Source organism: Ammodytes marinus (assembly GCF_949987685.1).
Source record: "Ammodytes marinus genome assembly, chromosome: 24".
Lineage (NCBI taxonomy): Eukaryota > Metazoa > Chordata > Actinopteri > Uranoscopiformes > Ammodytidae > Ammodytes > Ammodytes marinus.
In genome coordinates this window covers 10,950,376-10,975,994 of record NC_137228.1, presented here as the reverse complement: position 1 = coordinate 10,975,994, position 25,619 = coordinate 10,950,376, and the positions used below count along the sequence as shown (strand labels likewise).

The 25,619-nt window shown below is 39.4% G+C and overlaps 2 protein-coding genes across 2 annotated transcripts; one reads left to right on the top strand and one right to left on the bottom strand.

Moving 5' to 3' along the window:
* Nucleotides 1-2,156: 2,156 nt before the first annotated feature.
* zswim2 (zinc finger, SWIM-type containing 2) lies at nt 2,157-5,871 on the bottom strand (the record flags this gene model as incomplete). Its single annotated transcript, XM_080052971.1, has 10 exons — nt 2,157-2,186; nt 2,452-2,691; nt 3,049-3,202; nt 3,285-3,367; nt 3,547-3,631; nt 4,037-4,288; nt 4,840-5,077; nt 5,287-5,327; nt 5,555-5,631; nt 5,722-5,871. 10 exons carry the CDS (start codon nt 5,869-5,871, stop codon nt 2,157-2,159), a joined length of 1,350 nt encoding a protein of 449 aa, XP_079909097.1.
* A 2,019-nt stretch (nt 5,872-7,890) lies between these two features.
* On the top strand, nt 7,891-17,354 carry LOC307269684 (calcitonin gene-related peptide type 1 receptor-like). The gene is made up of 13 exons (XM_080052689.1): nt 7,891-7,990; nt 9,949-10,024; nt 10,409-10,559; nt 10,764-10,874; nt 11,278-11,390; nt 11,477-11,568; nt 11,814-11,940; nt 12,158-12,311; nt 12,406-12,466; nt 12,966-13,032; nt 13,140-13,358; nt 13,986-14,027; nt 14,372-17,354. The coding sequence occupies exons 2-13, from the start codon at nt 9,974-9,976 to the stop codon at nt 14,576-14,578; spliced, it is 1,395 nt and encodes a 464-aa protein (XP_079908815.1). The 5' UTR covers nt 7,891-7,990; nt 9,949-9,973; the 3' UTR covers nt 14,579-17,354.
* The last annotated feature ends 8,265 nt before the right edge of the window (nt 17,355-25,619 follow it).

Here is a 25,619-nt window from a genome sequence, read left to right as displayed (position 1 = left end):
GGTACAACCAGCTACTTTTGAGAAAGAGCGATTGCTGATTAACCCCTCCCCAAGTTCTGCATAATTATTTTTTTCTATTTCATATTTTATGATGCAGTGCCTTGGAATTTTAATTTCATAACATGTATTCTTTAACCTCTTAATACTTTTGAAATATATTCACTTCCTGATCAAAATGTCAATGGGATTATTAATTTGAATATTTTTTTTAATCTTTCTTTTGTATTGAGATATAAGACTGAAGAAAGGATGATTTTTTTTCTATTCTTTTTTGTGAAATGTTTCGCTGGAATTGGCTGGAATCTATGCCATTTGGTAAACACACTCATGCCCCACTCAGGATAAATTATAGTAACTTTAGTGATCCATCTATTTTTCATTCAGCACAATCGTCATATCAAATTAAATGTTTCTTATATTGATTGTATTGCAACCGAGCTACTAACGTAGGTGTATACATACTTTTGAACAAATATTTATTAAGAAGAATTTAATTTGGGTCAAATGTCAAACAGAAAAGTCACATCATATCTGTCCTCTTCTAATTGACATGGCAGGTTTTGTCTTGAGTCAAATAAAGCACACCACACTTTAATATGTGCCCATTTGTTTCAATGGCACTCTAAATGTCCAGTGTAAATACAACTACAATACAATACTGAACACTGATATCATTGGCCGTCCATGTTAAAGTCTGACAAAACACACAGAAAATACCAGAAAGTGGTTTTATAAGCAATATTTTCCATATATTTAAGATTAAAAACACTGCAGCACCAATTTTGCCATATTTAGTCTTCCGTAATGGTACTACTGTACATTTCTTCACTGATGATTGATTTTGTAATATATGCTTCGTTTCAGTAGCAACATTCATGTGTTTTTTTGTATAGAAAAGCAACATTGTATCTGTATTCTATGGCTGTGTGGTTTAACTTCCTTTGTGTTGTTTTTTCTTCCATCTAAAAGCAAAGGTGTGAGAGGTGCATCAGTGTGTTCCAGTGAATGGTTGAATGGCAAGGTTTTTTGAGCCAGTGTCATACCAGATGTTATGAGTATGACATTTTTTTAGCCTAAGGTTAGCCTAAAATAGTGTTGTTTCAAGGGAGTGTTCAACAAGCCCAGCTGGGCATTGTCATTTTAAATGTAGCAACAAGTCGAGCACTTAATCATTTGGTACGCTTATTACATGAAAATGCTTTCTTCTGCTTCTCATCAGCTTGAAATGACAGTATAAGTCAGTTTACACAGGAGTAGTTTATGAACACTTTGTGCTGATAAATCTTGACAAGCGAACCAAACCCACTGCCACTTTCCCTTTTTAAATTGATCTGGCTGAATGTATTTGTATTGATCCTCTTGTGTCCAGCCATTGAACCTCATGGGCTTTTTGTTTCTTCCAAAATGGGAACCTCTTGTGTTTACCTCTGTGATGATGGTAGTGTTATTAGTCTTGCCTTTTTGTGCACTAAATTAATAAACTTAGTTGATACCAATTATTGTACAGACACTTTTTTCATTCTTTTTCCAACTTTGATCTATTTGATCATTTAGAAATTTAATGTAAGCCACACATGAAATAAATATGCAAACAAGTACAATATTTCAGATTCACATCTTTTTAAATAAAGGGTAACACATTAAAATAATAGTAATATAAAACAAGTAATATAAGTTTAAACCTTGTAGGTGGAGTCAGTGACCCTGTCTGTATTGTGTGCCGCTGAAAATAAAATCTGGTGTTAATTGACAAACTAGACTCTGTAAACTTGTATGTAAACAAAGGGGGGCCACCGTAGCTAGTAACATGCCTGTTTACACAGCCTAGGCTGTGAATTAACATCAGATATTTTTTCAGCGCACACATTGAGCCGATTTTGACTAAAAGTGATTTTGACAACAAGCCGCCTCCAGAATCCCTGACTCCACCTTTAAATGTCAAACATTAAAAAGACACCTTTAAGTCTCTGTGTTCCTCTGATGCTGTGTGTTTATCAAGACACCGGTCATTATTAGCTCTGAGATGAGTCCATTATGTTTATCTTTCTTGGTTACCGTGCCTGTCCTTTTGGGTTGCAGTCTAGTCCTCCTGGCAGCAGCAGATGAGACTATAACTGGGCAGTCTGACTCAGGTCTCCATACCCCTACTGAAAGGTTCAGCTGTGGTTGCTCTCGGATTTTTGTACCTGCAGCACACATGTTAGGTGTAGCGTGGCTGTGATTTGTCACTGTCTTTCTTGATGAATTGGAAACTATGTCTTTACTAAGGTGATCAAAAGAGGAGGTGTTTTCAGGAATAAGAAGGGTTTGTTTTCTTTGCGACTTTCTTCTTCTTTCCTTGGACACAGTGTCTTCAAGAGGAGAACCCTTGCCAGTCATGCACAAGCCTTGAAAGCTTTCAGTTATTGAATTCTCCGGGGACTTTAAAGTTACTGAAGAGCCTGTAAGCACCTGTAAGTTAAGAGAGCCGCAAGAAGGAGTAGCTTTAGCGTTTCTGTCCTGCAGGCCCACTCCTGGAATAAACAGGTCCTGTAAGCTATTTTCTGGTTGTTTGGCATTGTCACCAGAGGACAACTGAGGGGAGGTCTTCTGATCACTGGTTCTCCATGTCAGGGGGTTATAAATGACATATCCATCCAAAGGGCAGCAGTTTGATTTCCTCAGAGTCCCGTCCACACAGTCTGTGTGGAACTGAAGTGTGTGAACATATAGTGTTGGGTTGGGGATTAAGAGAGGAGGGGATTGTGTAAAGTTTTTGCATTATATATTATACTGTATGATATTATGTTTTATTATATTTGTTTATATCTGAGTTCTGATTCTATCTACATAAAGAAACTTGGTAACCATGACAGATAAAAAAAGAAAAAAAAGTTGTTGGATTTGATTTAAGTGCAGGTAGTCATTGTACTATTTCCCTATTGTGTTGCATCTGATTTAGCATTCAGCTTTACACACTTTGGTCAAATTAAGGACTTTGTATAAACTGACTCTTTCTAAATAAAATTGTGTTTTACCATAATGCAAGCACACAGAGGAGAGTTGTACCTTGTGATGGCAGGGCAGAGTTCGGACGCGATGGCCCAGGCTGAAGTCCTGCAGACAGATCCGACACTGCTGTCCATCATCCAGGAGCCGGTTCCCCGTTCTCACCCTGACCGTAGGCAAACAACCCAACACAGCTTCTGGTAGAGGGTCGATGCTGAGTAAAAAAAAATTGGAAAAAAAGTTAATAAAATGTAGCATATTACCAGTAAATAATTTATTTTTATATTACAGCTCACCTGTCATTTTCTAGATGAGAGGTCGCACCCATTGGTTCATAACTCAGATCCTCTGCCACAAGGCGCCACTTTTCTCTCCTTTTCTGTTTGAGGTTGAATCAGTTTTTATTCACTTCAGGTGAGTTATTTAAAATGGTGGCAGTTTTCTCATTACACTCCTACATTTTTATACTCAGACTCATTTTGCAATGCTTGTAGCTTGAGGTGAGACATTAGCTGATGCAGTACAAGTCTATTTCCAAAGCTGAGTCCAATAGCTTACTGTGCGTGCAGCAAATGGATGGTGTGGGTGGCAGCCTTTTTTCCAACAGTCCTCACACAGATAGAAGTAAGGGCAGACTGTGCATCTGAAAATATGAGAACGGGGATTAAAGAAGACACTGCAATATGCTTATTAGAGTAGACTGCCAATTGCCATACTGTGGATACTGGGTTTGTATGTTAAAGGTGGAGTCTCAGTCAGTGATCCTGGAGAACGATCTCCCCATGTTCTGCTACCTAGGCGTACTGTGCATGTGCTGAAAAACAAATCTGGTGTTAATACACATTATTTTCTCTCATTGCACACACAGTACGGATATGTAGCGGATTGTGAGAAGATATTCACTGATTTTGACAAAAAGCAATTTTGACAACAAGCATGTTCCTTAATTGCTGGCTCCACCTTTAATTAAAAAAAACCTCAAATGCTTATGGTAAATACATCTCTCTACTTTTTAGCCCTAACTTAGATTTGACAGCCACTCCCTTACTTGAAACATTTGCCAGTAACAGGGCAGATTCTGCAGCTGTGACAGACCACTCCCAGGTGTCTGTCTGCCTTCTCTCTTTCAGCAGCAGTAAAAAGCCTGGCTGCATTTTTGGCCTGCTCCTGGAGTAACTTCAAGGAGCTGAATTGCTCCCTGCACAGAGGGCACTTCACTGTCTCTTCCCTGTCCGAGAGTTTCTGGTGATCCGCCCAGACCTTCACGCAAGAGATGTGGACGTTATTGCCGCAACCGAACCTGGGAGAGACAAGGAGAGCAAAGGGCAAAATGCTGAAAATAAACAATTTCCAAATCTTTTATTTTGCGTTTGAATGAGATGTCCTGTTCTGTAAATATCAGGAGATTTTAATCTTATAACATCCGAAAAATCTGTTGCTGCTTGTGGTTTCCTCCAAATGAGCTATAATGTCAACAGCTGGGTGTGCTGTATTGGGACTCATAATGGCGTATGAATGGGTTCATATCCTGGCCAGCAGTGCAGCAAAAGTTCACGAAGACTTACATCATCCTGAAACATGACTTGTTCTGATGGAAGATATAGATACATGGATGTTTAAATTGGTTTTTGAGTTTTTGGTAAAATACCGGTAGGTGCCTACTGCCTACTTTAAAAATGTCCTTCCATTGTTTAGGTTATAATGGTTGAATTTTGACCATGCCGTACGCCATTGTTTTGTTTTGTTTCATACACCATACCATGGTATTAAGGTATTAATGAAAAAAAGTAAGAAACAAATAACAGGGTAAACCCCGACCCCAGTCTGACCAAGGCCGCCTAGCCTACACACCTGCAATAAGACACAGGCTGTTTTTTCTCCAGCAGCTCCTCTTGACAGATGGGACACACATCCTGGGCTTGGATGACTTTCCGGCAGACACTTCCAGGCTCCTGGTCCGTGAGCGCTTGGCCCGGGGTCCCAGAAGCAGCAGCAGCCGGATCATTTTCCATCCGGTGGGCTTTGGTGTGGTGTAAACCATGGAGCACCTCCAAGATCTGTCTCTCCACAAGTCCGTGCTGGAAGGAATCTAGAGCAGAGTTATTTTTAACATCGCTTGTTTTACAATAGAAGAGCACGTACAAGGGTGGGTTGGTGCTTTCAAATTGCCTCCGAACATTACACACCACAACCGTTAACTGTATTTTTTCATTCTCTTTTTCAAATGTTTAACAATCCAACAGAAATGGAAGATACAGTACAGAATCTATGTTTTTTTAATTCATCAAAACAACTTACATTCATGTTCTCTGGGTAGTCTGAATTTCCGCAGTAACACCCTGTAATAATAATGAGAGATAAGAGCTTCAATCCCAGTTAATCCTGCAATATCAGCCTAATTTAAATTCAGTTTTAAAGCTTCTCATTCAACTTTAACATGCCACCCAGTCCTATTGATATACATACAACGGTTACCCTGACAATGCTTTACATACATATAGAAAAAAACATAAATAAAAGCCTGGGAAATAACCTATGGTGTTTTTTTGTGTGTGTTTTGTGATACCAGCAGATGTGTTTGCATGGCTCCTGCTCCCTGGTGAACACAGGGCAAGTGCATGTGTGTGGGTCACCCAGGAGAACCTGTCACAACAAGAGAACATGCTGGAATAAAGATGTGTTTGGAGTATCAAAGCATTAGCAATATGCGTCTTAATTCACAGAAGGGTTTACTTTGAAGTTTCTGGACCCCCCTTCCTCTCTGAGCAGAAATCCAGTCGGGCCGAAGGATTTCAGGAGTAATATGGTTGTGTTGAGGGCTTGGTCCTGGTGTGAACTCACTGCATCGCTGACTGTGTTCCTCCACACAGTTCTCCTAAACATCCTGTCACTCCAGAATAAACATATGAATAATATAGTATTAACGTGTAGCAATGAAAATTAGGACAGAGTAGAGGGGATCTATAACTAAGCTAAAACTGCCTTGGTCAAAGCAATTAAGACATTTTTTGTTTAGTTTCAAAAGCCCTCAAATGTCTGCTTTACAAATATATTCCAAAAAGATAGATAGATAGATAGATAGATAGATAGATAGATAGATAGATAGATAGATAGATAGATAGATAGATAGATAGATAGATAGATAGATAGATAGATACTTTATTTATCCCTGAAGGGAAATTGTGTTGTTGCTGTAGCATTAAAAAAAAATTATAAACACATTTACTTACTGTATTTACAAATACATGTAGGCCTATATTATATTTACATGCACTAGTCTACATGACCTATGTTCGTTGGTAATCTTAGTATAGCAATACAAATGAGCCATTCTGCTTAACAAGTACATTTACTTTTACATTTTAAGTTAACATTTTGCTGACTGACATTTGTAATGGGGCATGAATCATGATACACTGCACACCTAGTAGCCTAGAACGCCGTTTTCTGAAAGAAACCCTGGGACACACTTCACTATTGTCTTTGCAGCCAAGGGGAAAAACAACACGGTAGTTTAGGACGGTAACGCTAGCTAGTTAAGCCTGCTAGTCTAATTTAATACTTTCATTAACTGAACCGGGAAATAGCTCGGGAATTCATGTGTATTTTATTTAGCCTGTTAATGGTGTCTTCGGCTGTCACATTAGCCACACGTTATCATCACAAACAAAATGAGCTAGCATAACAGTAATTAGAATACACTTTTTCACTACTTCCAGTTAATGCACTCCATTAACATCTACTGGGAACAACCTGTACCTCCTTCACTTTATTCAACTTACCTCAGAAGTCGTATATATCTTTACCCGATAAATTCCAAAAATAAGAAACTTTGTTACATTAGCTTAACTTTGGAGAGCAGAGGGGTCTAGGAACGCCATAACCATGGTAACCTTACTGTTGCCATAGTGTTTTTTCTCCAGCAGAGGGCGTCGTTGTTAGGGAATAAACACCCTGTTTACAGTTATCAGAGCAGTTTTGTTATAGCCTACATTAATGCTTATTAACTGTATGTTTTGTATGATACATTTAACAGCGAGATATATGTTTTGGGACTGGGAATTAACTTGTCGACCTAACAGGATAATTAGTGGTCTCTGTACTGTCATAGGGACTAGCCTAGGCTACTAGTTATATTGTTGAATAATGACTATATTGTATTAATAAAATCTTATGTTTTTACTTCTGTCTATCTATCTGTCTGTCTATGATAGGCTACATGTTGACAGTGGTAGTAGCCTATAGCAGATAGATAGATGAATAGATAGGCTAGATAGATAGATAGATAGATAGATAGATTGATAGATAGATAGATAGATAGATAGATAGATAGATAGATAGATAGATAGATAGATAGATAGATAGATAGATAGATAGATAGATAGATAGATAGATAGATAGATAGATAGATAGATAGATAGATAGATAGATAGATAGATAGATAGATAGATAGATAGATAGATTAAAATTGTATGTTTATTTAAAATGATAGATTAAAAATGTGCAGTAAAACTTTAAATAACAAAAACCTACACAGGCACATTTAGGAAAAGGTTGCACTCCATTCAATAAATTATAACATAAATAACGTGTTGATGTTTATATTTGCTAATTTCTTCATTTATATAACGGCATATTATAGCTAAATTACACACAAAATTGATTCAATTGAATGGTTAGCAAGCAGCATATGTATGCTCAGTAATGTCCTATCCAGTATAGGGATGTTCCTCTGTCTGCCTCCACAAAAGGCAGGCAAGTGATGTCATCCACATCCTCAGTCAGTTTTTGGTCAGGACAGCTCAGTGTCGCCTCCGACTCTGTTGCGAAAACACACACACACACACACACACACAACACACAGACAGAAGGACTGGCCTACTCTTGAAGAAATCAGTAAAACAGTGTTGACATTGTTTGTCTCTCTTCTGTCCCTGCAAAGGCTAAACTCTCCGAGTAAAGGATTAGTGTTTTTCTGCCTGTATTTTCTGCTCCTGCAAAGGTAAGCTTCTCAAATAGTTGCATGTTGTCTGTGAATACTGTTTGAGCGCAGTGGTTACATTGATTTTTATATGAACATTGAACTACAAATGTTATACTTTTGGCTATATAATGTAAAACGCTGATGCCAACATGCACATACAGGTGTTAAGGAGACAAACAAATATATATATTTTTTAAATATCTTAACTTTGCTTCTTAAAGTTAAAAAAACATTGACATCCACCCAAGAAATATATTTATTTTCCAATAAACCCAATACTTTTATACTAGAAACTGTAAAATGTTCCAATGTAAGAATCAACACTTGCCTATGTATTTACTTTCCCAAGCACGTAAAATTATGGGAATTCAGTGCTTACTGTATCTATTGACTTTGGCCATACATACTGTATTTACAGATTTCTTTAGGCAGAAGAGGTTTTCCTTTAATAAGTAAGCTTAACCCACCTGCGTTTTTGTCATACTTAACAAGAAAAACTAGCTCACATGTCGGACGTAAATAGTAAAACTGGGTTTCCCAGACTAATGTGTTTCTAATAAAGGGTGCTTCACATGGTCAAGTGAGTGAATCCTTGTGTGTTGGTACAGATGGCCCACACATTAAGGGAGTAACTCCACTTTGAGGGTCTTTATAGGCCATGAGAGACATATTCTGTGTGTGTTTTTGGGTGTGTTAGAGAAGATATGAATCTAAAAAATTACAAAGATTTCCTGAATAAGCACTAGCAGGATTTGATAATAGATAAAGTTTATTGGTTTTGTTTATGGATTGGTATCTTTCTCTTCAGAGATTTTCTTGTTTCACTGTATTTAGGCTGTTGCGTTGTCCTGATGAGCTGTACTTGTTTTAAAGCCTAGGGACGGGTTGCAATGCACACTATAATTCATCTGGTTAATGATATAGGTCTGTGAAAAAAGAAATTAAATAAATACTATGTGCCGTATTTTATAGGAACATATGTCAATATTAAACCACCAGTTCCTTACCATACAGATTTACACACTTCGCACAGTGATCTGATGTACTGTTTTTTTTTTTTTTTTTTTTGTATTGATTGTATTTGCAGACTAGATTGTTAAACCTTTCAAGTTTCCAAAAGAGCTTATTTGTTTTTGCAATGAAACTTTCCATGTTAAAGCATCACAGTTCATCACAGCAATTGCACTTTTGTCATGACAATGTCTTGCAAGGATGTATCTCGTTTTTCTCAAAATAAAACTATAGATTGTGATTTTAAATCCTGTCACAAGGACTTCAAATCAAACACTATCACTGAAAATACAATGGGTGTTACTGCTTTTACTTCTTCTTTTTTTTAACCAGCTTTGCATTTACAAGGGGCCCTGATTTCCACTGCTCTTACAGTGACTGTCACACCTTTTTCTATAGTGTGGAAAGGATGACCTCAGAAATTGCAAAATAACTTTCTGCAAATCTATTCTGTTCTGTTATTAAAATGGGATCGGTTGGAATTGTTCAACTCAAAGTTTTACATACTTTTACACAGTGTTTCCTTTAAAATGTGGATTATTGAAATTGTATTTATTGCAACATTGGTGTCTCCTGGCTAAAACTTGGTTAAACTTGCTCAACATGCATAATAAGCATGCAGGAAGGAAGCCGAGGGAAACAGAGGAAGTAAAAAGGCCAAATCTGTAACCTTGACATCCAAAAAGGGGAGTCCTGCCATTGCAAATTGAAAACATGGGATTTCTTTGGGAGAAATAGCTTTGTTTACATGACTTTTGATCATGGTGAAAATTAAATGTGAGGTTTGCAACTCAGGAATTTTTTTTTATTATGGGGCTCTGGGGTACACTTTTTGGATGGTGCTAAAAGTTTAACCTTTTCCTCCAGGTTGTATAAAAAAGTCGGTGAACCCCAAATAGGCCCTGCTGTACTCCTTTGTATGACTTTCATATGTTAGACTTATAACAGTTGTCGACTTTCCTCAGAAAACCTGTGTCGATCAGAGGGCAGATGGATCTAAACTGCTGCATGTTCCTGCTGCTCCTGTGTGCCCTCAATAAGGTATAGCTGCTCTATCTGTTGTAACCGTGCTGTTTACGGAGCCTGATATGTGTTGCTTAAATGTGTTATGTATCATCCATTTGGCTTTGAGGCAAGTTCATGAGATCAAGAAAGTCCCTAAACAAAAGTGACAAGCATAAGAAGCTAAGATTGAAAGTCGGGAATGATCCCAGCTGTTGCTACAGGGAGTTAAAGGGGGCTCATCCCTACAGTTCAGGGGCTTCAGATTAAAAAAGAAATGGGCCAAAGCTGGGATAAGCTAACCTTTGTTGTTTTTGCACCACAGACTTGGTAGTTTGGTAGCATTGAACCATGTACTTGGTCTCACCTTGTATGTTTGTGTATCTTTGTTTGTTTACATGCTAAACCTCCCCAAAATGTCAGCAGCTGGTGTTGGCGACCCCTGAAGATGAACACCACGAGCCTGTGGATCACAGGGGCGAACATCCGGCGTCGAGGAACCAAATCACCACGGCGCAGTACCAGTGCTTCCAGCGGATTATGAAAGAGTCGCACCGCAAAACAAAGAGTTTAGGTGAGAACACTAAAAAATGGAGGTACACATATGTACCATTTTAATGCCAAGGGTACATAGTATAGTCTCAACGCAATGTGAAACATGAGACAAACATTTACCTGAACTGAAGGGTACACAGTTGTCTTTCAAAAGGGTACCTCTCCTGTGACAAGCATTTGTACCCTTTCACATGTGTAGTGTGTGTGGGTTTTTGTTGTGCAGGGACGGGGTGCAACACCACGTGGGATGGCTGGCTGTGCTGGGATGAAACTGAGGCCGGAGTAACAACAGAGCAGAGCTGTCCAGACTACTTCAAGGATTTTGACACTAATGGTAAAACTGATATGATTTCTGTCAATTCAGTGAGAATTTACCTTTATTAACTTCAGTAACCATTAAGGCTAGACTTGGTCAAATGTTCAACTTGTAGATTTCATCATGAAAGTTTGCTAGTTGATTACTTGCATTAAAACAGCTTAGTGAAAGGAGTATTATTCTATTAAAAGAAAGTGTTAATACACAGCCTAGGCTCTGTAAACTGGTATGTAAACAGATGGTGTGGGGCCCACCATAGCTGACACCATACCAGTTTAAAGAGCCTGGGCTGTGTATTAACAGTGGATTTTTTTGTCAATACACACAGTATGGATAGGTTGTGCATATTGAGGAGGAGATCTTTTTAAAGCATGTTTTACTTGTCTTAATACTTGATGCTTTATCTTAAACATGTTGACAGCGGTGGCCTCCAAAGTGTGCACGGCGACAGGCGAGTGGGGACGCCATCCGGAGAGCAACAGGACGTGGACCAACTTCACAAACTGCCAAGCCAACACCACTCACCACAGGACAGTAAGTAACAATGAAACATGTTTAGGAACCATCTAAAGCAGCTTTGACTATGAAGTTGGATTCATGTTGTTGTTGTCTTCTTGCAGGCGGCAATGACTCACTTCTACTTGGTTATGATCGGTCATGGTCTGTCGCTGGTATCATTGCTTATATCCTTAGGAATTTTCTTCCACTTTAAGTAAGTGTGCTTCCATTTTATATCTTGTCAATGAATTAAATTGTGGTCAATCTACTTTCAAAAGCTACTATAAATTGTCAAACTTCTAGTTATCCTTATAAAGTTACTACTGTATTAACAGTTCTTGTGTCTTTCACAGCCACACTTTTGTCATTATTTTAGAGTGTGAATTGAATTAATTATTCATTGCTTACTAGTGAATGATATGTCAGATTATGTGATGTTTCCTCTTCTCTTGCCCTCAGGAGCTTGAGCTGTCAGAGGATAACGCTCCACAAAAATCTCTTCTGCTCCTTCGTGCTCAACTCGGTCATCACTGTCGTCTGGCTCACCACTGTTGTGAAGAAAGAGGGACACACGTACAACGATTCTGTGAGTGGTTTCACTTTTTTTTTGTTTAGTTGGATATGCTTGGCTTTTATACTTATGGCCGTAGGTTTTGTTTCAACATTGGGGGGGAACACCTCAAGCGAGGCTATGAGCGTCAAACACTTAATTCCATGCATTCTGGTGAATTTTTATCCACCATTTTGTGGCTTTTCTGCATCAATTTATGGTGGACATGTCTTTATTTCTGTAAACACTGTAGGCGAGCTGCAAGCTGCTCATGTTCATCCACCTGTACCTGCTGAGCTGTAATTATTTCTGGATGCTCTGTGAGGGCATCTACCTGCACACGCTCATTGTGGTGGCGGTGTTTGCAGAAAAGCAGCATCTCATGTGGTATTATCTGCTTGGCTGGGGTAAAAAAGATTTATATAAATAGTATATGATGCACATTTCACTCTCTAACTTTCAAAAATGCCATAATGTAAATGTTCTGATTTAATTGGGCAGGTTTTCCACTTGTGCCGGCGGTGATTCATTCAATAGCACGCCACTGCTACTACAATGACAAGTGAGTCTTCTCCCTCGACACTTCACCATTTCTACACTGTAAACATGAAAAACTAACTAAAAACTGCAAACAAGGAGTAATCTCAAGTTGAGATAAGTTATCTTTCATATGTATAAAAACTTCAAATTTGGATTTACATACTAAGAATTTCACACAATAACAGTTGCGCCAACTAATTATCTTTAATACAGATGCCAAACAAAACCAAGTAGGTCAACATATTGATTCAGACATTAAACAGTGGGAAAACTGTCTGAAAAACATTCAGATCTAAAGAATAATAAATTGGCACAACTTTAACTTTTTGGATTTCTTAGTATGTAGAACTTAAGTTACATAAACATAGTATGTGTGATAAGTTATCCAAACAAAAGATACTCTGAATCTGAATCAGACAGTTGCCTTGAAAATTTGAGTTTTTCGTGGATTTTCATTTTTACAGTAGTACAGATGTCATTGAACCTTGATGTGATGATCTGACCCGTGTGTTCGTTCACAGATGCTGGGTCAGCGCAGACACATCTTTGCTGTACATCATCCATGGCCCCATCTGCGCTGCATTGGTGGTAAGCAGCGAAACCCCTCTGGGTCAAATCCACATCAATTTAAACACACACAATTTAAACACCTTTCTTTTTGCATGAAATATAATACCTTTTTTTGCGGTTCCCAGGTAAACCTCTTCTTCCTGCTAAACATTGTGCGGGTGCTAATCACCAAGCTGCGGGTGACCCACCAGGCCGAGTCCAGCCTGTACATGCGTGCGGTGAGAGCGACCCTCATCCTCATCCCCCTGCTGGGCATCCAGTTTGTCCTGCTCCCCTACAAGCCCCAGGAACACTGGGTCTCTGAGATCTACCTATACGTCATGGAGATCCTCATGCACTATCAGGTCAGAAGGACTTTAAAGAGACGCTGCCAATAAGAAAACAATTGTTCCATGCTACCAATTTGATTTCATGCTGGTGAAAATCAAATTCAAATTCAAAAGACTTTATTTGTCACATGCTCATACAGTATGTGCAGTTACATTCTGGTGTGGCAGCAGACTCCATCTTACTGTGCAAACAATAGAAAATATAGAATATAAAATAAATAAAATAACAGAATATATACACACGAGAAAGGTTAACTATTAAAGTTACTGCAAATATTTACATATGCACAAGTAGTTGAAATGAGGAATATTATAGATAAATACAATAAAGAAAATACATATTTAAAACTAGAAATAAGTTCGGTGATGATTGATGTCAGTGTTAAAGTTGTGTTGTGTAAGATGCCCAGAGTTGAAGTGCAATCCTTTTGAAAATCCCTTGTACATGATATTCAAAAGTTTACTGTATGTCTTCTTATTTTGCACGGGGTGTTTAGAATTACAAATATTTCTAGCCAAAGAGCATGCACATGTGTCATTGTAAACTGAATTCTTCACAGAGCCCTTGTGCAGCTGTTTAAGCTTAAAGGATTTCCTATCTTGTGTATTTCCTCAAGAAACTTCTCCTTTTTTCACACGCAGGGTCTCTTGGTTTCTACGATATTCTGCTTCTTCAACGGGGAGGTGAGTAACTGCTTTATTAAGCATATCATTTTTTGAATTCTCTCCTGAACCTGAACCCCCACTTTCCTGTCTTTACTGTGTATGCAAGCTGAAAAAGAATCTGGTGTGAGTACACGGCCTAAAGGCTCTATAAACAAAGGGTATCTAGTAAACACCCTAACTAGTAACAAGCCTCTTCTGCCACTTTTCAGCACACATACTGTTTGGACAGGTAGCTGATTGTGAGGAGATATTCACTGGTTTTGACAACACGCAATCTCCAGAATTACTGTTTCCACCTTTAAGTTGCAGTTTTAGTTAGATAAGCTAAAATGAGCTCTTTCTTTGGCATTGTCTTCTTGCAGGTGCAGAGTGTTCTGCGAAGACACTGGAACCAGCAGCGGATGCAGTTCGCCGGCACCTTTGCCAACGCAGACTTCTTCCGCTCTGCCTCCTACGTGGCATCTTCGCTCACTGAGGTGCACCGCTGCTACAGCATCGAGAGCCACACCGAGCAAATGAACGGCAAGAGCTACTCAGACATCTTCAGATCCGACAGCCCCTTTGTGTGAATGGTGACCACGTCCCACAAGCTCTGCACTGGAGGCTCAGCGCTCGCCATGTTCTTTTGAACTTCTCCATAAGATGCCTGGGAAGTTTAATGGCAACAACTGTGTACAAACCAATTTTTTTCTTTTGACTTTTTTTAAAACTTTTTTTCACCTTCCACTTTTTGGACTGTTTCACACTGATTTTACCCCCCACCCCCTCAAAAAAGGAGCTTGAGATCCAACACACTGTTTCCTTCACTGTTAAGAACATCCCACGATTACTCAAAGGAGTTGTCGCCGTACATAAGGAAGACCCCATGTACCACACAGCTTCGTTATATGTGGCTAACACAAGGAATAATGCCTTTTTTTGCATTGTGCGGAATAAACTTAAAGAGCCCTCCATGAACAAGAAGCTGTTCTGTTGAGCTGACTCTTACAATATTCATGGTTATTGGCGAGGATGAATGAAATGAAATCATTAAGAAATCTGGAAAAAAGCATTTGGGGCTTTGTGCTAGAAGTTCTTTAAGGTGGCAGAGCCAGAGCCACAGTTGCTGGTAGTTGGTTTGGTTTAAAGGTGGACAATTGGCCTCTTTGTGCATAGTGATGCTGACTTCATATCTTTAAGAAAGTAATGGTGTTTTTCACACCTAGAAGTCCGAACCAATGTTACTGGTTTTTCCACTTTTATTTTGCGCGCTAAAGAACTATCCATGACATTCCCAAGTCACCTACAAGGGCTGTGTGTCCTGGACATGGAATGGTTGTAGATGTGCGTTCGGTAGTAGCCTTCATCAGTTTGAATGAATGAATGAAGAACAATTCATGTACACATTAATTTCATTGCCATAATAATCTTATTATGGCATAACTACCAGCAGCACAAACTTCAAGCACAATACTCAAAACTAGAGTGTGCTACTGCTGCTCATTTTTCCTCTCTGCAAATGGGGTAAAAACTAAAGTAATTGGTTTCAAAAGTCCGAACAGTTTAAAAAAATGGTTTCACACTGAACACGAACCGAACCATAGTTTAGTTATATACAGTCCCAGACCACCTCATTTTGTCGGACCAAGGCCCTGGAGAGGTGTCACACCTGTATTTTGGTTCGGATCAAAAGTCCAAAAGTCCTTACCAAACACAGTAGATGCAGAAGCCCCATAAGGGAATAGAACACCCTAATATATATATATGGTTAGTATCATACAGAACTAGAAATGTGAATAGAAAAAAAAAGAAAAAAAAAAGAAGCAATAAACAGCTAGCTTTCCTGCTACTATGAATTAAAGCCACGCAACTTGCAATATAGGGTGGTGATATTGATGTATCATTTTCTTTGGCTAAGTTAAAAAATAAATAAATGTATGTAAGGAGGTTCACAAGTTATAATAGTATGCCAAGATCGGTCGTGCTTGTAATTATTTTTAAATGCCATTCTCTGGTGATAACCAGTTTATTATCTTGTGATGGTTAGAAAACAACAGTTGTTTACAATAATAACTTATAGTATTATCGCAAGTGAATTGCCAAGTTATCTCGAAAATCTTACCTCAAGATTTTTTTTGATTATTGTTTTTTAGTTAATTAACCCATTTTCAAAAGAAAATATAAATCGCAAGTACGACAGTTCTCGGCCTCCGTACGTTTCTTTAAGATGCATCGTTTTTGGTTTTGCGTCACATCCAATGATTCCAAACTGCTGGAGAGATGATTATGCGCTATACACAGAGGACAAGAGGACTAAAAAGTGCATGTGTTTGTACATATGTTTGATTGTGTATGATTATATAGCCTATATCAAGGCACCAAATTGTGTATTAAGACAGTACTAGTTTTGTATATTTTTCCACTCATCATTATTACTTAAGTCACATTTTCCCACTAACTACAGCCGGTTTTAATTAATTTAGAATGAAAGTGTCATGTTGGAAGTTTGTCTAGATAAATTCCCCAGAGATTTTCAGGGTCCGGGAAACACAATTCAGCAGGAACTGACTTATGTGGATTCACTGATTTTGACCTTTTTGCTTTTCGATCATCAATATCACACGCACCATTACTTTTAATTGTAATTTACATTCAGTACTATTTTTCGTCAGTCTGTCTCCCAGTTAGAAGTGAAGAGCTGCTGGTTTCAGCCTTCCAACACATAAGTTACAGATTCGTCTCTCACGCATAACAACTTACTGTAATGTTATAAATCACAGAAATAGTCAAATATATAATAAAACATTTACGTAATAGTTTGACATCTGGCTTTTTTTGACAAGAAACATGTCAGATATTTATTATTTTGTTACACTGGACGCTACAGATGTGCTACTTTGCTTGGACTCTAACTTAATAAGCATATTTCTTAAAATGTCAAACTATTCCTTTAAAGTAAATTCTTTACAGAGATTACTCTTGCTATGGTTTGCAAACATATTTTACTCTAAATTGATGAAAATAATACTTTGAATTGCTATAATAACCAGCCTACTTTCTTCTGCAAAAGGCATTGTATATAAGTGGTTTTACAGTAGCCTGTATGGGGAGGAGGAGTTGTGACAAAGTGATAAGTGAACCCTGAGTTTCGAATATCCTATCACAGAAATGTTTTCCTGAATGCACCGTGATGTTTAAAACACATAAAACACAGATGTGTGTTTTCCCACGTCGGGAAGCACATGGTTTGTGTGAATATTTTTGGTCACGGCCTGAGTCTCGTTTTCGTTTCAGTAACATGGATTTATTAAGAACTCCCTTACACTGCTCGTATTCATACTGAAGTGATAAATACTGTAAATAAAAACAAGCTGTTTGGAACTGAGATTCAGGGGGAAAAGAGTTGCCGTATTTGTGTCTTTCGCTTTCCCCCTTAAAGAGAAATTACAGAAAAATATGCAACTGTATTCTTCTTTCCCACACGTTTTAATTAAGGGTGGGATTTCCTTGGCTAACCTTAGAAAATGTCTCCCACCAAAATGAATATTGTTTCCAGACAAAGCAGGGCGTGTTGCGGTGTCTGTTCCTCTTCCAAACGCATATATAGTATGTGACTAGGTACAATTAGGAAGTCCCAAAGGAAAAGGAGCTATACCTATCCCCCCAGTGCATCATTTATCAAACTCAGAACAGAGAGGCTGCCACTTTCTTATTGTTTAATAAGTCCATCTGCACAAAGAACACAGGCACAATCACAAGCATGTGTGTGCACAACGCACATTATACCGTCTTATCGTTGCATGTAATATTTACGAGCTACTCGCATGCCTTTTTGTATAAGCCGTGACCTCAACCCACAAAGGATTGTGGCGTCTGCGTTTTTTTGGGATAGTGCATTATTGGGCCGTCCCCTCCCTGTGTTATTTTATGCACTTAAACATGTGACATTTTACAACGCATGCTAAACCGTGCTTTTTTAACTCGCATCCTGTTGCGGCTTGGATGTGAGAAATGCCACCTGTGTGCTGTCTGAATGCACACATGTCCCTTTTAAAGTATAAAGCCAAAAAAGTCAAAGCATTTAAAGATCCCAGTACAATACAGATGTTGTTGTTTATTTCACAACAGCAACCAAACTTGTCCCACCTTTCTTTATTTACCCCAGTGGAAATGAGAGCATGTGGATGTATCGCAGGGCTTCCTGTTTCTAAGAATACAATGCCATTGAACTCTTGTGTGCTGGGGAGCAAACACTTCCTCAGTCTTATATGACTAACACTTGTTTACTGCCTTAACTTCCGCATGCCTTCCACTTTGTGTCTTAAAGCATTTTGGCCGATGTGTTATGTGTACAGACAAGGTTTCTAACTAATGTGCCAGCGTCGGTAGCCTGGGACATTGGGACATTTCAAAAGGACATGACTGAAAAGGGACATATCCTACAGCAATATTGCAAGATTTGCCACATGGGCTCAAAATAATAATAATCAAAGTTGTATAAAAGAAGTACGTCCATCTGCTCTGCATTTCTATGGCAACATTTTGCTTCAGTTTGGCCCTTCCTTGAGTTGACGCACTAAAGTGGAGTAATGCCCCCCGGGAAGTGAGAAACAGACCACGATGAACTTATGTAACACACAGTGACTCAATCTTTTATACGACCTCAGTGCATTCCTGATGACACCATATTGTCCCGGGAGTCATCAATAGCATGCACAAATGCACAGCCTGAAGAGACATTACTTTGCTAAACGTTGGTTCAATACTGGTAGCTGCATAGCGGCATAATATACCTGCAAAGAATCTTGTTTTAGCTGAGGAATACTTGTGAGCTAGTGTGAAACATCTCCATTTTTTAAAGGGACTCTGCAATCCAAATGAATAGTGTTATTTTCTTTGAGCCCTGCTTCCTGAACAATTTTAGTGGCGGAAGAAGTATTCAGGCAGCTTTACTCAAGTACCGGTAAAAGTAGCAATTTGAAGGTTCAAATATTAGATTTTGATATATTACTGATACATACTTATATAAAGCATTCAATGGTATAGCAATTATTGGTGACCCTTTAATATAAGTCATAAATATATATGTAAAATGCACATTTGTCTGTATACTTTTAATGTACCTGCACAACAGTGGTAGACAAGGAAGCTCCCCCTTTACATTTTACGAGGAAAATAGAGTATCAAAATATAAAAATTAAATAGTAAATGGCTGAATTATACTATTACAATAATGTATAAAATATGTGTCTCTAGTTGTCAACTAGTGTAAAATTGCATGACACGGTTGTTTTCCTCCTCACTGATTTCCTGGGTCGCCATGGCCACCATTGCTGTGTGTCAACCACACAGGTGTTTTCACTTGTTGCCTAATTGCCTCTTGTCAGGACCATGCACCATTGGACCCCATTGTCCATAAAGTATGAAATATAATCATCTGAAAAGTAACTATAAAACTAAAGATGCAATGTTTGAGATGGGGTGGAGTAGAGGTCTGAAGTTGCGTACATTCGAATGTCCAAAAGTAGAGGAACGTAGGATTTTGACTGACTATACAATACAGTAATTCTAAAGCAACATGCTGCCATATCACAGCCCCGAAACCTAGGTCTTAATTGTTTCAAACTAAAGAGTTGTCTCAATCAGCTGACTTCCGTGCGTAGCTCCACCCTTTTGGGACTGCTTTGTACCCCACTGACAGATAGTATATTAAAATGGATGTAGCATCCGGGCAGACCTCAGTTATTCCAACTGCATCCAATTCTCCTGGCTGATGCTCGTCGCCATCTTGTGAGATTTTTACTCCGCCTCACTCCACTTGCCAAAAAAGGGCATTGATGTGACGTCGGGGGGATGGAGATATGCCCATCTAGCTGACGTATACCTCCGAGGTGAAGTGAGGGACAGCGGGCGGATAGCTGTCACTCAAGAGATCGCGCCCCTAATTATTCATACATTTTAACCTCCAAAAGAATAAAAACTAGCCTGCTAGAAAAAAGTTCACCCCCTCAGTGTTGTCATTGAGATATGACCTAAACATACAGAGTAGAATGTTTTTTTTGGACCAGGCCATAAATAGGTTTAATAAGACAGTGAAATCAGCCTGTTTAACAAGTGAGTCAATAAAAAATTGCTCACTTTTGGTACCACCTCGTAGTGGCCACTCGGTGCTACTGCAATGTTTGTCACTTCCGCATTGGATGCTGGGAAAACTTGCTGTGGTTGGGGCTTGACCCCACTGAAAGGGTGACCGAAATAGGCATGGTATGGTTATTTTGGTACTCTTCCCCAACCTTTTACATTAGAAACAAGGCTTACGTGTAACACTTTCTGGCTTCGAGAAAACATGATACAATGCCTCACCTGACACCTGACCAACATTTCCTTTCACAATGTCTATGTTCCCACTAAAATCAAACATAATTCAGATTTCAAACAGCACTTTTACACAACTTAGACAAAAATACATTTTAAACACAAAGAAACCAATGAAGGTACACACCAATACAAGGGTTTTTTGACAGGTTAAATAACTTCCTCTTCTCCTTTTGCACATACATGTATCTCAAATATTGCCATACACAAACAGTATAAGTCTACGGAAAAGCCCAAAACATGCAACGCGCCTGCTTTATCCCCCATAATTGCATTCACACATACTGTATATTCCTGTAATGTCCCAGAACTATGTGTTGGAGAAAGTTGAGCTCAGGCATACTATCAATTGATTTTGCTTTCGGTGTTTGTGGGCCATTCAGATGAAATTTCCCTTCCCCGAATAAAGGAAACTTCCCATTTGTGGAGAGTGCTTAGGCTTCCTTAAAAAAAAATAAAAAAATAAAAGAAAATTTGATCCAGCAGATATGATGCACGTTACCTTCCTGGCAACGGCAGAGGTGGTATGTGAGGAATGCAAAAACAACTATAAAACAAGGTAGAGCCTCCACAGCTGATTCCCAAACACCTCCACAATTATACTTTGACGACAGAAATGTCACTGTGACATTTGATTTACAAGTACATGTGTGGGTGAGGCAGAAACCTGGACAGGCTTATATGAAAACAACACCCAAAAAGCATTTGAATATTAGAATACACCACACAATAAAAAAAGAAATGTCTGGGTCAAAATGCCACGCTTAAACACACATCTGTCCTACACAAGCTCTGACCACTTGTGCATGCATAGGGAATGTCTTGCTCTTGAGAGAACAATAGAATGAGTTCTTGGCTGTATTAGAGTGGGGTGTGGAGGGCGTTCGAGCACATGGGGTTGGGGTGAGCAATGTGGCCTCAGTTGCGTATACGTGACCCGGGGCCTTGCCTTTGGGTGTGGACCGCAGGAAGTCTGCGCGGCCGATCGCCGCTAAACGCTTTTTTTCAGACTACTAGCGCGTATAGGTCATGAATTATCTGGGCAGCTCATCGTCAAAGTGATGTCAACACTCTGTTGTCTGGTAGCAACCTCGGCTATGGAGTTTCTTTAAGGGACGTCATGATAAAATGTGTGAATACATCATGTAAAGAGAGTTCACTTCAAGATTACTAGCCAGGGGCGTAGCGCTATCTTGTTTTTTTTCTGTGTGTGTGTGTGTGTGTGTGTGTGTGTGTGTATGTATGTATGTTCTGTTCAGCTGTGGGCCAACATAGGTGTCTTCAGCCTTCCAATGGAAAGAGATATTAAAGAAGGATCTGCCTTATTTCTACTAATTTCCCGAGATCAAAAAATTTGAGTAGTTTCGGAAAATGTTGATGTTAAAGATGAAAAGAAATTGCATTTAAAAGATAATAAAAACAAGCTAATGAAAAAAAATCAGCAGATCAGAAATTAACTTTGGCCCTAAACCATTCAGTGCTACATTAAACTTCTCAAACTCTCTCATTTTGAATGAAGAAAAACTATTTAAGTTATTAGAATTCATCCTGAGAGCAACACAAAGGCATGTACCAATTTCCATGACAATCCACAATAGTTGTGGACATTTTTTCTCAAAACCACAAATTTGGGTTTGTACATGATTGTCTTGAAACTACATTGCTGGGTTCCCAGATCTTTTCAACTACCTCTCGTAATAATGTTATTACTGTGTAGAACCAATTTAACCATCAGAGATACAAAACAAGTTTTCACAATATAATTCTAATTTATAGAGCTGATTAAAAGAGGTTTATTGGTATACAATATAGGGACACTTTTCCTTTACATGGTACCGTCTTTGCTTGGCTTGGCTTGGCTCGGCTCTACTGTACCTTCGGGTCCTTTTCTCAAGGTGGTTTTCCATTACAATATACCCATGGTAGTACCGTTCTTAAGGAAAGTTTAACACAAACTGGAGAGACAGCAAGCTCAAAAACAGTAGCTTGGCTTTTTGTTGTTCAGTTTTCTGTCCACTGATGACGCAATGGCGGTGACGATCTCTGACCAATCAAATTGTAGTATCTGGTACTTTCTTTATGGGAATCTCAACAGAATATATACCTAAAAGGTAGGTATAGCCTACCAGCTGCTTTTACTGAACGGAAACCCCCCAAAAATTGGAGTAGAGTAGAATAAAGCCAAGTCGTGTAGATTAGAGCCCGTACCATGTAATGGAAAAGAACCATCACTGACCTCACTGATCAGTGTGATCACCTTTAGGAAACAATGATGAAGTTTATTTGCTTTGCCAGCAGATCTGCTCAGCACATCTTAAAGACATCCCGTCTTTCAAATGTCAGACGATTTGGAATTAATACATCTTCCAACCATCTCGAACAATAAGCCTATTAGGTTTTTTAAAGAGCCCAGTTCCTTGGGCCCTGGGGCGGTGGTGGGCCCGGTGTGCGTCCACTTGTGAGAGGCACGTCTCTGCCGCCGCTCTCTCTCTCTCTCGTCTTCATCATCGTCCTGCCAACAGGAACTCCCTCGCTCCTCTCCCAACTTCCTGCAATTGTTATCCCAGCGCTGCCACCAGGCCCAGGCTCCGCCCAGGATCTGGGAAAAGGTGGGATGTTAAAGCCGCTCATTTCCCCTTCGATCAGCTTCTAACCTCAGCCTGGATGGAGGAGGGGTGTGTGTGTGTGTGTGTGTGTGTGTGCTGATGAGTTTCTGCGTGTTGATGGAGAGGCAGCGCCCACATGAAGAGCAAGAATTTTATGTGCTTGAATTTCTCTTTTTTTTAAAGGTGCAGTGTGTAATTGAAGTTGTCACATTTCAGAACAGACTTGGTAGAAGTGGAATATAATATTAATAAGTATGTTTTATCTTGTGTATAATCACTTAACAATTAATGTTTCTTTTATTACTTTTTATATCTACATAAGAGGCAGCTATGTTGCACTGCCATGTTTCTTCAGTAGCACAGAACTGATCGGCCTTATGCATTTTTATATATAGTGGGCATCCTGGGAAAATGCACTGTTGGAAGATGAAGAAGTGCTATAGTATAAATAACTAAAGATATCTTCACCTCATCATTTGATATTGTAGAAAGACTTGAGGCAGTGGTTGAAGATGTCATCTTTAGTAACTATAGCTTCTGGTCCTTGAAGGCAACCTAGCTTCTGTAAATTCTCCCAGAGGGAGGAGTTGTCAAGTGAGCATTGCAATCTAGAATCTCACCACTAGATGATGCCGAAAATACACCTTTATTACACATGGGAAATTCAGCAATGCCTGCCTATAGTATGTGTTTTGGGGATTTTTTCTTGCAGCCCTGCGTTTCCATGCCACTGACAATATGTTTGGGCCAATAGTTGGAGTCCTTTCTCATGATCCCTATGCCGGTGTTCTTTAAGTGTTTTGGAGGGGCCCGTCGCTGAGGTGGGGTCGTAGGGGGCACAGGAAGGAAAAGGAGTAGCTGGGAAATCTCATGGTGGCTCCTCGGCGAACAAGAAGACACCCCCATTTTCAGGATCTGGGCGTCGCTGCCAAGTCATCTCAGGGTCGCAGACTACAACGGCCCACGTTTTGGGTAGTATACCAGGCACCATTGAATCATGTGGACAAGCACTAAATGGTTTTTCGTCTAAACATGTATGCAAACTACATTGGGTTTACAGAGGCACATTGAAGTGTACATGCACACAAGAGGATAATCCACCTCAGGGCTCATTTATATCCTCAGGAAATGAAAAATTACTTTCTGAGATGAACATGAGGTTAGTTAGAGCTGACCAACTTGTTTCTGTCGATCAGACACATTCTGTGAACCAGCACACCCCTATATGTCCTTTTGCAATAATAACAATCGCAATATTAATTTGTGTTACTGGCATTGCTGTAATGAGGGCAATGTCAGTCTATTTGGTCCGAAAAATGCTTTGAGCCAGACTGCACTGTTCCTCTATGTTCCTATTTGTTCAGACGTTCACTGTCTCCAGAGGTTGAATACTAAACACAGTTTGGACCTTTTGGGGCCTGTGTATCAATCACTTTGAGCAGAATTTGACAAAAGTAAGGCTATTCTCTACAGGCATTGTTTTTTAAGGACTGGCTAGTTTTGAGACGTTTTGTCTACTTGCTTCCATAACAAGTCTTCTTTCATAAGAGTATAAATAAAAACATCTCTGCAGGACCATGCAACATCCACAAACATCAGATAGAACAGAACAAACACTTTACTTTTACTTAGATTGTTCAAGATCCAAGCTGATATAGTTACTCTGATTTAGGTTTTGAATGTAGGACTTTCTTCTTACTTGTTGTGGAGTATTTCACAGTGTTCTGTTGCTACTTTTTACTCATGTAAACAATCTGAATGTCTTTTCCACCACTGGATTCCTTCGCCCCGTACTTTTCCATGCCTGAATTGAAAATAGCAGCCCCCCCCCCAGGCTAAAAATGACCACCTGGACAGATGTGGAGCGAAGCCCCGGGCTGCAGGAAACGGTGAGAGTGTCACGTCTTTCAGCGAGCGCATGGAGGAGAGGTCGACCCGCCAAACATGTGCTGCCTGAACTTTGGCTCTTTTTCTTCCTGTAAGGACGCCTTCTCGCTCCCTCACTCTTTTTTTCATCTCGTCGGCTCACACACACACACACACACACACACGCGCGCGCGCGCGCACACACACACACACACACACACACACACACACACACACACACACACACACACACACACACACACACACACACACACACACACACACACACACACACACACACACACACACACACACACACACACACACAGTGCATACATTCTGAAATAGTGGGAAAAGTTTGCAGACTTTTTAAAGCTGAAATAAGGCTTTTGTGTTTGTTTTGTAAACCAGTACAACCATTTTAAGACATATGCACAGATGCAGTGTGGATACAGCTTAAACCCACATCTAGGTTTGGCTGTATATATCAGAAGACACTTGTTAAGTGTTTTTTAAACCCCAGAAACCTGCTGATTTTTAAGTCCACAGTCCACCTAATTAAAGGCATTTTCACCTGGAATGTCAGGTGAAAGCACTGTGATGGGATGACTGTAAGGAAAACCACTGGCTCCCTCTGGCGGTGAGACGGTTTAGTTGCAGCGATTTCTCATTTTCAAAGCAACATTTTTTTGTTCGTGTGTGTGTGTGTGTGTGTGTGTGTGTGTGTGTGTGTGTGTGTGTGTGTGTGTGTGTGTGTGTGTAATAATTCTATGAACTGTACAGA